The 17,299-nt window shown below is 43.9% G+C and overlaps 1 protein-coding gene across 2 annotated transcripts in view; it reads left to right on the forward strand.

Annotated features, from left to right (window-relative positions):
- slx4ip (SLX4 interacting protein) overlaps positions 1 to 15,153 on the forward strand; it is a 50,428-nt gene extending 35,275 nt beyond the window's left edge. For both annotated transcript variants that reach the window (XM_034101057.2, XM_034101058.2), the window contains 4 exons: positions 1,873 to 1,950; positions 3,788 to 3,876; positions 14,188 to 14,294; positions 14,378 to 15,153. In XM_034101057.2, coding sequence (XP_033956948.1) covers positions 1,873 to 1,950; positions 3,788 to 3,876; positions 14,188 to 14,294; positions 14,378 to 15,146 — 1,043 coding nt within the window. In that variant the 3' untranslated portion in view covers positions 15,147 to 15,153. The remainder of the gene's footprint in view (positions 1 to 1,872; positions 1,951 to 3,787; positions 3,877 to 14,187; positions 14,295 to 14,377) is intronic.
- The last annotated feature ends 2,146 nt before the right edge of the window (positions 15,154 to 17,299 follow it).

Below are 17,299 nucleotides of genomic sequence, written 5' to 3' on the forward strand. Positions count from 1 at the left end.
TGAGGGACGCAGCCAAAGCTGGGACTCAAATGCTAATGATAGCTCGGGCACAACGCCACAAGCAGAACTTTCAAAAGAGCATAAGGGCAACTTTATGGGAGAGGAAGCGGGAACACTGTCGTCACCAGAAAGTCTAAGCCACAAACAATAAGACGGTAATCAGGACAACTTGGCTGGGAGCGGGTGTGGAAACACAGCCATCACTAGCAACAAGCTGACACAAACCTGTCGGTCGAGGCTCTGCACAGCCGGCGCAGCTCCTGGAGGACGCGTCTAACGACCCGTAGCTCCGACTGTCAGTCGCGAAGCTTCACGCGGCCAGCTGTTTGCAGAGAAATCCCTCCGATCAAACGTTCAAGCCTGAACGCTGTAGGCTACGAAAACGTAGCCACGGTACCCTCGCGCAGCGAGAAGATGAAAAGGAACAGATCCTCTGACAATACCGGCTGATATAGCCGGTGTCACGTGGGTCACAGGTGACTTTGTTGTTATTGGTACTCGAGCTGCGCATGCGCGCGATGGACATAACCAGTGCTAAAGCACCGCCTCTGGCGGTCAGTAGGGACGAAATAGAACTGCATAGCGTGTTTGCTCGTCCCTCGCTTTAAATCAACAAATCCTTACCAGATGAGGCAACAGGCCTGTGACTTTGCCTCGCACGTCTTACATACCATGACAAACATTCCATGACAAATGGAGCAGAGGTGGTTTCTCTGTTTGTCCCAAACTGGGAGGTCAGCTGGATCAGCACAGAATAAATAGTACTGCAGGGATGAGTCAGATGCTTCAAAATTATGGCCCTTAGATTGAGCATGAGATTAAGATTGGCAGGACATTAGAAGAACATATTTTAAAGGTCCCATGACATGGCCATTTCTACTGATCATAATTCCATTGTTGAGGTCTACTAGAATAGATTTACATTGTTCAATGTTCCAAACTCACATTGGTTTTCTCACAGCATCTCTGTATAGGATGTGTATTCACTCTCTGTCCGACACGGCTTGTTGGAGCTCCTGCCCCCCACTGTGCTCTGATTGGTCAGCTCGCCCACTCTGTTCTGATGAGTCCACCACCGTTACAGCGGAACATCAGTGATTATGTGTTACAAGGGCGTTAGCAACCAGAAAGTGACACCAGTAATGACAAACAGATGAGAATGCTGCGTGGGGTCTGGGTGCCGTGTTGGCGGGACGTTGTGGGGCTCGCTGCTCCGCCCTTTGAGGATCGAGGAGCGGACAGAGTGAGCTGGATTACTGGTGTCGTTTCCTGGCTGCTGCGTGGGGTCTGCGAGACAGCGAGACACAGCGGAACTCAGCCTGAGCACACACACACACACTCACAGCCAGGCTGGAAAAATGAAAAAAGAGAAATCTCCAACGCGGCGTTCTGGGGCAGAATAGACAGGTCTTTTCTGTGTTCGGGTTTTATTCGCTGCAGGGTGTACTTTGAGGGTTTGTGACTCTGCAGACCGTTTACATGCATAACAAGCTACACAACACACAAGGGGGCTAATAACAGGAAAAGCATGTCATGGGACCTTTAAGCATAGCCTATAGAGTTTATAGTACAATAATGTGTAAGAATGAGCATAGGTTTTTGTGTTAAAGCAGTAGAACTGCTTTATCCCTGAAGTGTTGACCTAAGTTTGAGTCTTAGAGCTGACATTTTTGCAGCCCAAGAGCCCAATCTCATCATAGAAAGTGCTTTCAATCGGAATTCAAATATTTACATAGTGTGTCCTTTGATTTACTCCTTAAACTACTTTATATTTAAGCCTTAGAAACAGTGTCACATGCACAGGAGTTTTTCTAATGTGTCTTTCTGCTAGTTGTTACTCTTAACTGTGTTTCTGTTTTGTTTTTTTTATAGGAAAAAGTTTCCACCTGGTTGCAAATTTTCTGAAACGGCACTTCAACCTCAGATGTATCGTGAAGCAGCTCTATGGGGGTATGTAACCTACATGTTCCATGTTTTAAAGTATCAACTCCCAGTTAGATGAATCAGAAATAGACGTCTCAAAGGCACATATTCAGCCACATTTCCCACAGAACGAGTAAGTCATCAGTGGTTTACATGTTGATTTTTCTCCCCCTCACTTGTTTTTATGTCCTGTCCCTACCTGCTCGGGGTGTTGTTGAGAACAGGCAGCCATTAAGTGGTTCCCTCGAGAGGCTACTGAGAGTGGGAGAGAGAGAACGATTGGAGGGCTGTCTATGGAGGGCAATGAGAATCTATCTGCATGGCCCATCTAGTGCCTGTGACCCTTGGCCACCTTTTCATGGGACCAACATGGCTCCCTTCCTGTCAGTAAAGTTAATATCTGTTCCCTGGGGGCCTGAATGTTGAGGCAGCACTGACCGGCTGCAGACTGAGATGACGGCTTCTCTCAGCAGGTCCGTTACGCATCGAATTAGAGCCCGTCTCCTGGGGTCAAAGGTTGTGTAATTCAGTCCTCTGAGTTAGCTGTACAGAGTGGTCAGGCCATCATATATTATACAGATGGTTAAAGGTTTTATTCTGATAGTTATACTTGGCAAACTTGTATGCTTTGAATCAGGTTAGGAAGACTACTTGGTTAAAACACAATCTAATACTATAATTAGCCAGTCAGAATGCAGTGGTATTTTTCTGATTAACTACTTTTTTAAATTTTACCCTACAACACAAACATTCCAACAATGTTTCTACTCTTAGTTGAGCAAAAACTGTAAAATCTGTCCCAAGCTGGCCATTAGGGGAGCAGCAAGAAGGTCATTTATTCCATTCGGGGACATAATATTCTCAGTAAATGTCGTGGCAATCTGCCTGTTGTTTTATGAGATATCAATTGAGTACTTCCTAAACTTTCACTGGTGTAGGTCTAAAGAAATGCTTGTGGAATATCCTCTGATCACACCTTTGTTCAGTAAATGTATTTTTCTGAGAGTTGTAGGTCTTTCAAATATTGTTTGACAGTTTACACGTGTGGCCTGATAGTGGACAGGGAATTCATCTTCAGAGGCCAAGATTTGTTCCTACTGTTTTTTGTTTGGTATTCTGGCAAGTTATAGTCATAATTGACATCCAAACCTCCCACCAACAAAGTCATCCTTTTCAAATACTGCACACCAGTTGTGTTTATATTATACAGGGGTTTGTATGCAAGTTTATAGCCTGCTTATTAACCAAAGTTTGTGTCTTGGCTGTGTTTATTAACGGCTGATCCACACAAGTGAAGCACTGAGGAGGAATATGAGCTTTTACAGACTAATACTACCCCACAGCTGTAAACTCTTTGCACAGAGGGTGGTAAGCTCTGTGGATCAAGAATGCAAATGGAGAATATTGTAAGATTGTGCCAACACTCCTGTTATTTGTTCTAGCAGGAAGTTACTTTTTTGTCAATATTCTTCTTTTATTGAGCCCGCGAGAAACACATGGTGATGCAGAATACAGAGTAATGTTACAAACGTTCGGGATTGCTTACGGACAGTTTGATTTATTATCGATATACTGCGTGTACTAGTATTGTTAATGTAAATGGTCTCTGCCTTTGAAGCAGATGGAATAGTCTTATAACTCCCAAGAGCCGTTGTTAACATAACATTTCATGCTGCTTACGCGGCTAATAAAGCTCAACACTTATCTCTGAGCTGCCATTCTCTCCTTGGTCTGAGCTGAATATTTAGTAGATGTACATTTAAACCTTCACCACAATTCCCTCCGTCTGACTTTGACTCATAATTAGAGGTGAGCCCATGTTATTAACTAGCATGGTCTGTGTTGTTTCTTTGCCTGCCTTCAGATATGCGTGTGTTTCCTGAACGCTATGTAGTGTGTGTGAGCTGCCCGGAGGATGCCTCAGCGCACCATGGAAACCCGAGCCTGGCCGCGGTGAGTGCTGTTTATACTCCTCTATTTCCTCTTCCAGTCGCCTGGCGAAAAGTCCTGCATGGGCCTGTGTGTTATTATAGGGATGTGTTGCCAAATTGTGCTCTCTATTTAACATGTGCTGCTGATCCTCGTTACGTGAGGCGTGGAGGAAGGGGGGGGGGGCTATAGTGCGGAGGAAGGAGATGATGGCAGGGGGATGGAAAAAGTGAGGTGGGGTCCAACGATGCAGAATCATCACTTCTTCAAAAAGTCACTGCTCTCAAATTCTGCCAATTCACCCGAGCAGTACAATTTGGGTTGTTGTTTTTGTCAAGCGCAAATGTGGCTTGTTGCAAACCTCAACATTAATGAGTTGTCAAAAATATAGCCAAAACTAATTTAGCTCTTGGGAAAATCAAGAGAGATCTACAACTTTTATCCAACCTCATTGTTGCAAAATGCAGTCAATGTTTACATTGTCAGAACATGTAATTTATATTTGAAAGAAATCAGAAGTTTGTCTACCCTTAACCACAGGACGTTTTTAAACACATAGTTTGATATACACTAAATATAATGCATCATTAACACATGATTTAACCCGTTTTAAAGCATATGGCTCGACTAAACACTCTTCATTTTTAAATAAATGTACATTTTCACAGTAGATTCAGGTAATGTGATTGTGTGCAGCTGACTCTCATGTGCCTTGATCGATTAGTTTCAGATGAAGGTGGGTTCAGTTGGTCATTTTCATGTAGGAATGCACACTGTATATATTTGGATGTACTGTCATAAGACCTTTTACTGTACATTAGTTCCTTTTGTCCATTCATATTATGGACAACTCTCCTTTGGCCAGTGCTCACTTGATCTCAAACTCCCAGGAGTATTATGGGAAATGGTGGAGGAGCCTCTCACCTTGGCACTCACATCAAGGACAGACATCTCTCCCATCACATCCCATGATCAGCGGCCTGCTGTTTTTCTTTTGCTATTGTTTCCCTTTGATAGGTCTCTGCACTATCCACAGTTTGGCTTCCAATGAAAGCAGGGATTGTAATATTTTTAGTGGAGCAGCACAGTCGTCAGTGAAAAGTTCAGATTGTGTAACCAATTTTCCAGTTCAAGGAGGCATTGCTGTCGATTGCGTTCCTCTCCTCGGGATGTGGTTCTCAGGGCTCATACAGTATGAGCAGAGGGAATTGGAGGGTGGGAGTCATGTGGTGGAGCTCTCACTAGCCCAACTTCGAATGTGGTTTGTAAAGGGAAAGATACCAGACAGCAGGGCGAACGGTTTTCACATGACAAAAACAATCATTTGTTTAAATCGTTTGCTCCGTTCCAATTTGTCAGAAACTTCAGTCTTGGCATTTTCAGTGTTGCCATGAAAGAAAGAAAAAGAATGTATGCAGTGAGTCACGACTGATGTAGGGCTTAATAATGTTGCCGTCTAAAAATAATGGAGCCTATGTCAAAGTGTCAATGTGTAAACAAATATATTTTATTCCACAACTTCTGACAGCACTAACCTGCTAGTCCCAAAAATATGCCGCATTCCCTGTATTTAGCGGTGTTTCGGTTTTGTTGTGAGGATTCATTTTGTGTGACTTGCTGAACAAAAATCCTTAACCACAGTGGAAATGTAACCTCATGAGCACTTCTCATAGGGTCAGGGGGTTATGTTGTGAGGGAACCAAGGTGACATGATGGATGACCCTTTGTCCTGTCAAAACCAACATCTCAGTCACACACTTCATCAGACTGTAGTCCTGTGGGCTGTTCTTAGTCATGTTTTCAGCTGTGGATCTGTTAGAAGAGGAAATAGTGATATTTAGTCATCATTAGCGTAGGGGGTTCGATTTATTATAGATTTCCAAAACCTAGAGTCAATACCAAAATATAAAAAATGTAAATATTGTGTGCTGATTAACCACATCTCAATAAATGTGAATGGGCTTGCTCATAGTGACAATTTCCACCCAAATGTGCCGTTCCCAACAACTCTACAAAGTGTTAGCTCATCTGTTTGGTTTTATCAACTTTACTTTTAGAGGAAATCTCACAGCTCTCATCAACAACATGTCCAGCAGGCTCAGGCATCTTTGTTCAACAAAAAGCTCTGATAACCACACCAAGCATACACACCAAGCGCCACACAGACACATCTAGTGACTAGCAGGTTATCTTATTCCAACATGTAGGAGCTTGTGGGAAAAGCAACAGATCTAAAAGGGGAGTCACGTTTAAGATTGCTAACTTGCTAAAATGCTAAACATCAATTTAAATATTATGTCAATTATTTGTGTTTTTGCTGCCCCAAGTGATCAAGTTCAGCTTGAGGTATGCTCGGAACAAGCCCGTTCTTGCGACATGTCGCACAACCTCGTCTGAAGGCATGGACATGTAAAGCTGTTCCAAACTGCCACACCTGAACCTGGTGTGAACAGTTCTCTGACAGTCTGTACTGGAAGGCATTTACAGTGCTACACTAAGTACACAAGAACAAGAATTAGTTGAACAATGAAACAAAACAAAAAACAGCTTAAGAGAAGAATTCAATCCCTGTGTATTTCCTAAACTTCAGGCACCTGGCCTATCACGATGAAGACAGTGTGAATGTCAGGTAGACGCACTTCAGTTTAAGCATGTGTACACCTTTAATTTCATGTCTGGAGATGTTGACTCACCTCATACAGTGTTGCCAATCATTGTTATTTGAGATATTAAGAGATTACTATAACACTTACACATCCTAAACCTAGAACACACTGTTGCTCTGCAGAGGTAGGGCCGTTTTAAAACAACTATATTTTCATGGGAAGCAAACATCTCATAAACCACGTTTTTCTTCTTCTTGACATTTTAAGATTCTAATCCCTCATAATAATCTTGCTCCCATTGTGAGTCAGCACCAACAGCGAGGAGGGCAGCATGGGAAGGAAGAGCTAGTGTTTAGGATTGTGGCCGATGTTTTGTAGTCAGGCACAGAGTGGGCAGCCGAGGTGAGTGGCGTGCTGTGCCGCAGAAGTTTGGATCAAAGGCAGAGCAGATGTGTTTCCAGTCCCCCCCCCCCCTCTTCTGAGCCGTGGACGAGCCTGTGTGTTTACTCATGACCTCAGCACGTCTCTGTTCTTCAACAGCTAGCAGCAGAGCGTTCCCAAGCCTCCGCTGTCTCTCCTCTCAAGGCCCAACACACGGCTGGGATCTCTTTACACTGTCCCTTCATTCCTCCCTGTCTTAGGCTGCTTTCATTGATCGATTCATTGAAGAGTTAACAGCTTGTCCTAATCCTTAAACATGGGTGGATCCAAAAACGTGTGTCATTATACAGGGATAAGAACCGTGCTCTTTTTTGAGTCAAGTATGTGCCCATGCATGTTTGTTGACTTTGTTTCAGGGAAGATGTGGTGAGCTTAGACAAACAGGGCTTGTTTTCCTCAGTGGGAGCAGGGTGGTTGGATGAGGAGGGGGGGGGATTCACGAACATCTCTGCAGGAGGTATATCGGCCCTGGGAGTTAAATAGTGTTGTTGTTTCTTGGTGCCAGTTTAAGGATTTTGTATACTTAGTTGTGCCATCATAAAGCTGTGCAGAGGCTTTTCTGTGAAAGGAAGAATTCCGTTTTTACATCTCGATTCCTTTAGGGATTCAAACATTTCAAGTGGTGAGAATCATATTCTTGACAGACGAGTGAATAACTGCCTTTATAGGACGGCATCTCGCTGGCTGTGTGTGTGTTGGGTGAGATCAGACACAAACACATTAGAGTAATCCAGATCACAAGCAAATGTGAGTTGATGGTTCATCGGACCTTTTCATGCCGAGTTGCTTTCTGACTTTTTATCTTGTTTGTTTCCTCTTGTAGTTCCCATGTTTGAACTTTAAACAGCGGGACCTCTTTGCAACACCCATTGGATAAAGTAAAACATGCACGGTTGTCAAGCTGAAAAAAGTCTTTACTGATTATACAGAGCCCACCTCTATGTATGTCGAGTAGCTTACCGAATAAGCGATGTCTTTGGATACCAAGAGGGGTTTTGTCATCCTATGCTGCAGTGAAGTATTTCAGACTCTTTAGAGACTATTTAGCCATATCAGGTCATTACTTTCAAGTGCAGCTGCCTTAAAAGATAGCCAGCTTAATCGTCCTATCTGTGTTCCTCCTTATCTTGGATGGTTGAGGAGAAACTGTTCATTCCCTGTGTTTTATGGAGCCTGTAGCCGGTTATCTTTTTGAAGTTGTTTCCAGGAGTCGTCCAGAGTTGGGGAGAGCTCTGAGAATCAGTCCTGGTATCCTTTTTAAAACCTAATGCTTCACTCTCCCTGCTCCCCTTGCCCTTTTTGCCAGGCTTATCTCCGTCTGATCTGACATCCAGATGTGCCGTCTCGCTGCAGCTCCCGTGGTGGAGCCGTGTTGTTCTGGAGGCTTCGGGGCCAGGGGGGGGGGGCACCGTTGGTCGGTCCGCTCTATGTGTTGCATCACGAGTGTTTTGCAGCCTCGTGTGGGGGCGAGCAGACTGGCTGGCGGTGGGGGGGTTAAACCCTTGTTGCTGAGTGAGAAGTGGTGGTAGAAGTTGTTATTTACCACCACCCCCCCCCCCCTCCCTGTTCAGCTATTGGGAGTCTGCATCATTCCGTACGAGATTAGGCCACCTCGGTTCCCACACAATACTTACTGTTTTATCCACAGAGCTTGTGATAATTGTAATGTTGTTCATGCACCGGATTACTCCCCCTCTCTCCCCCCTCCTTCTCTCCATATAATCCCTCTACTTTCTTCTGTAGTTGCTATACACAGAATATCCGACCCCTGGTGATAATAATTCATGCATCATTTCTCTCTGTCTCGCTTTTCATCTTTCTCCTTCCATGTCTAACCCACCTCTTCCTCTCTTCATGCTTCTTCCTCTCCATCACTCTGTCCTCTCTCTCTCTCTCTGTCTTTCTCTCTCTGCTCGTTTGAAGTCGTGCCGACAGGAACAGAACAGGCACACAACTTTCCCAGAGAACCCCTTGGTTTGTGTTGATTTTTCTTTCAAGTTCATTTTCAAACGGCATTTATTCATATTAAACAGACGCAAATACATATCAAGGCCTTGCAATGCAAATGATGGCACCCACATCTTTCTCACAATTGTTGTTGTTGTTGTCGGGGTGGGTGTGTGTGTGCACGCAAGCAAGCAAAGGCACGTTTTGATGTGTCACTGTCCCAAATCCAAGGCGAGCTGCATTTGGATATAAGGGAGCGTAGAGAGGCTCTGCCCACACTCTGTAGCATGACTCTGTCTCTGCACAAAGAGCAGCCTGTGGAGGACTTCCTGTGAGAGGATTCTTGAGTTTGTGGGTATGCTGAAGAGACTGTTGGGGTCAGACGATATGACTCCTGGGGGTGCCTCTCCTTTTGTTGCACTCCCCTATAAACTCTCCCTTTCTCTAATTCCTTCTGTAGTATCTTGTCCCCTGATCGTTCTCGTCCCCGCCTACCTCCCTGTTGCCCAGCCTCCTTATCCACTCCCTCCCTCTGGCCTCTGTATTCCGTCCGCCGCACCACAGACCAGAGTGTAGCTACGTCTCAACACCCGGAGCAAAGCCACAACGCCCCAGCCTGCCCGTGCAGCTTGGGACGATTACTACTTCCTCGTTGTCATTGGTATCGTGACATGAGGAAGTAGACATTAAGGATTTTTTAAGGCAGCTGGTGGAGGACAGAGTTTGCCAAATTCCCTCGACTTACAGTGCACATTGATCATTTTACCAACCAGTTTATGGAATAGTAATGATCTGAAAAAATGGCTTATATTACATAAACATAGTGGCCACAACCTTGGTAGAATCAGACAGAAGTTTTTTGTTGTATTTTCCCAATGCAAAAGTCGACTGAGTCTTTTTAGCCACGCTCCATGGACGGCAATCTGTCTGTCAGGCCTACTACTGAGGGATAGTTATTTAATTTGGTGCGGGCATCCATAGTGATGAGAGGCTGAATCGTAATGACTGACCTTTCATCAAGTGCACCAGCAGGTCAAATCTTTCATTCAAGTGAAATACCTCAAACTTTATGGATTGGCTCAAAGACATTCGTGGTTCCAAGAGGATGGATTGTACTGACTTATCTCATCCCCTTGCTTTCTCTAGCTTCACAATGAGGTTCAAATGTGTGTTATAGAGTGAAATATCTCGACATCTATGGGATAGATTGCCTTGAAACATGCTCATGCGTTCATTCCTCCCTCAGGATGAATTGTGATAGCTTTGGTTATCACTTTATTTATCAGCTAATGTGATCATCATGTCGAAATGTGTCCATTATTTTGGTTTATGACCAAATACCTGCAAAAATTGCATTTCTATCTGCCTTAAAAATAACAGGTGCCTATTGCTGATTAGCATTTGTTAGCATTCGATGACGATAAACATGGTAAATATCATACCAGCTAAACATCAGCATAAAGCATTGTCAATTGGGACTAGGTAGTGTGGGGGAAACTTCTGTGTAGCAATGCAGTGGGAGTCACCGACTCATGAAGGAGACACGGGATGAGCATGAGCTTTGATGTCAAACACTGATGGTTTATTTAGGAGTATCGGCCGGAGAATTCACATCACAAGTGACGATCTGACTGCACGGGAGAGTTGCCACGTCAATTATGGAGCGCCTCTCTCTTGCTAGACCTTTTTAACTAGTTTCACAGAGTAATCAACATATTTGAGAAGATAGCCTAAACAGCTGGGAACACTGAGTTACTTGCGTCTGACACTTATGGCCTCGAAGATTTCACACCTTGGAGTCCACAAACACCGAGAAGGAAGTGTTCCAGTGTACCCACAACAATAAACCATCTGTGACCGAGCGTTGCCGGTCATAGAATGGGAACAACAACATTATGGCTGAAGCAGCCTATTTCCTTAGGGGAGATAACAGACGTCAGGGTTGGTCATACACATCAAAGGGCAAACAATTTAGATATCTAGGATTCTACAGGGCTCGACAGTAACGGTTGCCATTGGCAACCATTCAGAAAAAATTTCAACCACTTCTTGACCTTTGGTTGCCATCAGTGGCAACCAGTAATAAGGACAGCAAACCGCAAAATGTGCACCCCAAAATAGATAAATGTTAATTATTTGTTGTATTAAGAGTGATATTTAATTATTGTTGTGACCAGTCGGAACCTGATACTCAAGTTGCACATGCATTGGTGTGATTACGGAGCCAGAAAGCGATGCACGTTTACTCGCGTGTGCGGTGCGCTATGTGTTTGTTTTACAAAAAATGGCGAGGCAAATTAAGTTGTTTGACTGTGGGGTAAAAAGTTCGGCCAACCCGTCAACATCTCAAACGAATGTTCAAAGTGATTCAACTGATAAAGCGCAAGGTGAACCTGAACGAAAATCAAAGAGGAAATGGGTAAAGTTTTGGGAGGAGAAATATATATTGGCCGTTTCTCAATCGCGAGGAAACTGGCTTCCAAGCCAATATTTCAAGGATACTATGTCATCGAGTGCCGCCGAAGGACTGTTCCAATCTCCAGCATACTTGGAATTCCACCGAGGCCACGTCCTTGGTTTGGGGGTAATTTTGAGGCTGCACATGGGTAGACTTCGCGTCCTTCAAATCCCCACAATGCTTTGCGCACGGACCAATTTCCCCAAATCTGTGGCGGAAAATGTAAGGCGGGGCCTCTCATATGACGCACACCTGCACACTTGCTAGCCTGTTCCACTCTTCGTTTTCCGAATGCCAGGAAGGATTCTTGCCTAGCTTCTGAAGGAAGTGACTCGGAAGACATGTGCTACCAAGCAAGCGTACTCGCGATTGAGTAACGGCCATTGTGTACATTCTGCTCCGTTTTCCATTCACTTCCGGTAAAAGTTCCTTCAAAATAAGAGTCCCGATCTTATTACTACCAAAATAAAAGTGCAAAACGAAACTTTACCATAGGAACATATTGACATAAAAATATAATCACTTACATATTAAAGCTAATTTACAGCATTAATAATTCATTCTTAACTGTGAATGGTTTTCATTTATTTAACATTAGAAATGTATTAGTCTGGCCAATCCAAGGGTGTTTCTCAATCTCGAGTACTCTTGATTGGTAGCACATGTCTTCCGAGCGTCTTGCTTCAGAAGCGAGGCAAGAATACTTCCTGGCATTCGGAAAACGATGGCCGTTTCTCAATCGCGAGGATGCTTGCTTGGTAGCACGTCTTCAGAGTCACTTCCTTCAGAAGCTAGGCAAGAATCCTTCCTGGCATTCGGAAAACGAAGAGTGGAACAGGCTAGCAAGTGTGCAGGTGTGCGTCATATGAGAGGCCCCGCCTTACATTTTCCGCCACAGATTTGGGGAAATTGGTCCGTGCGCAAAGCATTGTGGGGATTGTAAGACGGCGGAGTCTACACATGTGCAGCCTCGAAATTTCTCCAAACGAAGTACGCCGGGCTTGGTAGAATTCCAAGTATGCTGGACATTGGAACAGTACTTCGGCGGTACTCGATGACGTAGTATGCTTGAAATAGTGGCTCTGGAGCAGCTTTACTCTGATTGAGAAACACCCCAAGACTTTGATGCTGAAGGGCCAATGGATCTATGGTGGGGGTCAGCAGCACAAAGGTCAAGAAAACCCACATTTGAAAGGGAGACAACGGATGACCAAGAAACTAGTGACTTGCTCAATTCATTTGTGAGGGATCTGTGAAGACCATGACAACAGCTGCACTACTGGTAGTGGTATTTTGTATACCAGCAATTGAGGATGGACAAATAATTGTGTTAATTACTTATTGAAAAAGCATTTGAACATTCTTTTATGTCACATGTTCCTTATTAAGTTGATGTATAACTGTATAGTATCTTAATTATTTAAAATATAAGGTGACTAAAAATGGCAACCATATTTCAGTTTTGGCAACCAAAAGCTGATGCCTGGTTGCCAGCCTGGCAACCACTTTTAAAAGTTAGCGTTGAGCCCTGGGGAATTATTCCCCAACAGGGACAACAGTAGTAACAAATATCACAATACCTTTGAAAACATGACTAGATCGATTTTGTAGGATTGACTATTAGTAGTTGCATAACATACAGTATATACACAATGAGCTTTTACAAAAAAATCTAATATGTACATAACTTTGCTATGATGAAGTCTTTAAAACCAGGACAACACTTACACGATAATATAATATGTTGAGATCCAAAATCGAACACAATACTATCTCGTCTCATATCGAGATATCAATATGAAATCGATATATTGCCCATGCCCAGTCCTAATTCAACACTTAGCTGGAAGCACTGCTGTGCCTTATTGCAGTCTGATGGAAATAGTTTACCAAGTGTCACTCTGATCATTTAGCCTTTCAGCTGAATGCTGCTTATCCAAGTTCAACAAATATAGTCCAAACCAAATCTACTCTGATATTCTCCCTCCAATTTTAATGCAATTATTTCATAATAAATTGGCGTGTTCTCAGCCTTTAATTTCTGCTCAATTTCCCACCAGCGTCTCTCGTTCCCTCATAAAACCAGAGTCTGTTCTGGGTCAGCCAAGGAGAGGACCTGTGATTAACCTTCATTAGCGACCTGTTGAGGGCACACGTTAGTGAGATGCAATCTCTGGCCAGTTCTCTGTTCTGCCTCAGAGGGTCCCCTCCGTAAGTGGGTGTATTGAACTTTGAACCTGCAACTCAAAGTTCTGCTTCAGTCTACTAACCACAAGGCAATGTTCCCTACTTTTTGATCTTCTGTCCTCACAGTGGCTTTTTGCTTGATATTTGCATTTTTCCTTTTAAACGTCTCAGTTCCATCATCCTTTCTGTGATCGATGTTTTAACCTTTCAAAAAAAATGGTTTCACCGTTTTGTAACCCTGTCTCAGGCTGAGAGCATCCTTCCAAACACAGACAGCTGACCATGAAACACACGTCACTCCATGACAAGCCAGTGATTATTTCCCAAAGCCTTGAAGGTGGTTTCTTTGAACAGTGTTACGTGGGGGCTAATTATTTGTGCCAGCTGGGTGGTTACGAAGTCTGTGTAGGCATCACAGAAAACATTCCTGTTGTACTGTATCATAGGTCAATAACTAAAGTGGCCGCACTATTTGGAATTCAGTCAGAAGAGGATACATTTATATGAAATATCTGTTTATGATATTGGAATTATTTTAGTTAATTGTAATTATTATAGTTTTACAGCAGGTAGTGAATGTTTTTTTATGTCCGACAATCCCAGATGATGACAGCAGTCAGCTGTGGAGCCAAACATTTCCAGGGGATGCCAGGAATAATATTTTCTGTTTACACCGTTTCTGTTTGTCCTCTCTAGACTGAGCTGAGCGAACAAAGCCAGTCAGAGTATTTTTCCAGAGTGGGAGAAACCCTAGAGCCTTCAAACATCCCCACGAAAACAAAGAAGACTGTGCTTCAAAAGATGTGAGTATGATCTAATGCAAAACTTTCCAACCCCGGCAGTCAGAGAGGACACTTTAATATCCTCTTGTCCTTTCATTTCTCAGAGCCATACAAGCTGGTGTCCAGCGAGAGCTCCATGCTTCCAGTGCGGGGGGGGAACAGCAGGTTGACCAGGGAGACTGTCCCCAAAACCAAAGAGAGAAGATTAAAGCTGGAGACTCAGAATCAAGCCCAAAAGAGACCAGCTGTGGTCAGAAGACCCTCCCAGAGGCAGACCACATGGTGCCTTGCCCCAGTGCCTTAAATGAAGCTGAGGCTCAGATTGGGACAACTCAAGAGCGGGGCCTGACCCGGGATCAGCAGACCGGGAACAGTCCTCCAGACGGCATTAAACCAACCGGAGCCTCTGAAATCAGTCACCAGACGAGAAAGAGCAAGAGGAGCAAGCCAAGCGACTCAGGGGAAGACCCTCACCCACAGAGGGCCAAGAGAACGTGCCTTGAAAGACCTCCAGCCACAACTCCTCACAACGAGTGCTCCACACAAACATCCAGGCATGACCTTCCTCCTCTGCTGCCGCCCCTTCCTCCTGCCGAAGCCGACGCAGAGTCCAAGGCTTTCCCAGTCTCCGGGCGCACCAAAACCACAGTGGAAGTGGAGCTGCTTACTCCAGGGAAACGGGCCCAGAGGCCCCCCCTCACAAGCAATAACACGGCACAGACAAACCAAAACAGGCTGGCCGCAAGTCTGAGGGGCCTATCTGTCAAGCCTGCATCCTCGGGCTCCTCTATTAGTTCCAGATCCACACTCGCAGAGGAGGGGAATGAAAATGTGCCCAGAACCTCGAGATTACGGCGACTGAAGAGGTCCTGAGGGGGGGCGAGACGAATACAGTAAAGATGCCTGACGCCACGGAGATAGATACGATATTGTGTCAGGCTACATGTTTACCTCACATGATGTGCATTTGTACACGTGTCACATTTTCACCACAATACATATCGGTTTCACATGTGCGCACACACACACACACACACACACACACACACACACACACACACACACACACACACACACACACACAGATAAAATGCTGAAGATATTAAGGCATTTGTTACATGAGCATTTGAGTTACACTTTGTCGAATACTTGAAACAGACTTTTTTCTCTCCACCCATAAGTAGTGGTAGTCAAGTCAGGCTCGCAAATGAAAGTCAAAAAAACCTTTAATTGGAGTTTAGATTTGGTTTTGTGTTAAAGATTGGGGATTTCAGACAGGCAGGAGCCATGCAGTACGTCATGGCTCTCCGTCTCGAACGCTGGCTCCTACGTGTCTGAAAACTGTCCACTTTCCCCGCTGAAGCTCTTCTGTGATGGATGGCTGTTTCCAGATTTATTTCATCACCTCATTCTCAAAAATCACTTATGTAGTTAGATTGCATTCATGCACAATTTAGACAGTTATTAGTTGCTAAGCACCTGAAATGTATCTCTAAATGTGAGGGTATTATGTAGCTTTTATATTGAACCAAATAAGTGTGGGTATATTTGTGGTTTTATTTGGGAGTAGCAGGTCATCTCTGGTAATGCAGGTTACATTTTTAGCTGCTGTCAACACCCAGTAATCTTGATTTATTTGGAGTTTCCTGGAAAGACATTTTGCGTTAAATAAATATGCAAACAAGTCACTACTTTACTGGAAGCAGCGAGAAATAACACGAAGATTTCTGCACGTTCTTTCCCTCCCACCCTGCAGACTGGCTGATCCGCAGTGATGTTCCTAATAAACCAGTGTTTCTCTGGAACAGGGGTGTAACCTGAGAGGAGTTCTTTCTCAAGAGCCAAATCTGTTCTTATCAAGACGGACAACATGGTGGATTAGTGAAAGTGACCCGTCCGTTTTAACTTCTTACATGGTTTAACGTTGTTCTCTAGAGGTGTTGATAATCTCTCTCTTTAGATTGAATCTGTGGCAACCAGAATCTAGATTCTGCAGAAAGATTTCACAGGCCTGCAAGTTTAAAAAGGTTTTATTTAAGCCCGCTGCTCTAACCACACCAACAAGGGCCACATTGTGTGAGGATCATGAGGGGCTGGGGTATTTTTGTCTCCAGGATCGACCTAATGCGAGGATGACTTGCTCCAACATAATTAGCTGTAAACACATTTGGACAGAGTCTCTGATGCGTCTCCGGCAGCGGTTCCCACGGCAGCGGCATGAGAAAGCTCTCATGAGCCGACATGTTTGTCTTGATGCATCACAGACAGACTCTTCACTCGCGCTCCAGAACAAAGACAACTTTAATTCTCTTTTCATACAAAATATTTAATAAATATGACTTTCAAAAATATATTGCCAGATCAACACATAATTCTCAAGTTCATAACACAAAGTCAAAAATAGAACAAAATGTTGCCATGATCTCAAAGGGTTAACAAATGAGATAAAACATGTTTGTCTTTAAGAGCCTCATTTAAAAAAAGAAAAGAAACTAATTTGCACAGAAACAAAGCGGAGGCAGTGTATTCTATTGGATTCTACAGTGTTCCCATTGCCCCCCTCCCCTCCAAGTACTCGGTCTAGCTTTTGATATTACGCTGACTAAAGCAGATGGGAATTGTGGCGTCATAATGACGTGACTTGCCTTTGAAATGTTTCGATGGTTTAAACTGAAGCTGCAGAAGGACTTTTGTTCCCTTAAGTGTTTATCCATTAGTGGCAAGCAATATGTCTGCCACCATGTCCATCCCTCGCAGCAGCTGATCTGTTGTCCTAACTTCACTGCCTTCAATCAAGGTCCTGGCAACAAGTAATAATGAAATGCCAAATGTGTGGAAAACGACAATAAAAGTGTTTCAGGCCAGACGTGCCCATCCTTTGTCTTCTTTGAAATGTGGCTTTTTTATAAAATGCGTTGAAAAATTAAGTCATTGAAAGAAATGGTAGACTTCCACAGCTATCAAAACCTCCAAACTAGACGGAACATATAAATAAAAAGGAATGATATCTTAAGGCTCTTGATTAT

This window comes from Pseudochaenichthys georgianus, chromosome 15, assembly GCF_902827115.2.
Source record: "Pseudochaenichthys georgianus chromosome 15, fPseGeo1.2, whole genome shotgun sequence".
Taxonomy (NCBI): Eukaryota; Metazoa; Chordata; class Actinopteri; order Perciformes; family Channichthyidae; genus Pseudochaenichthys; species Pseudochaenichthys georgianus.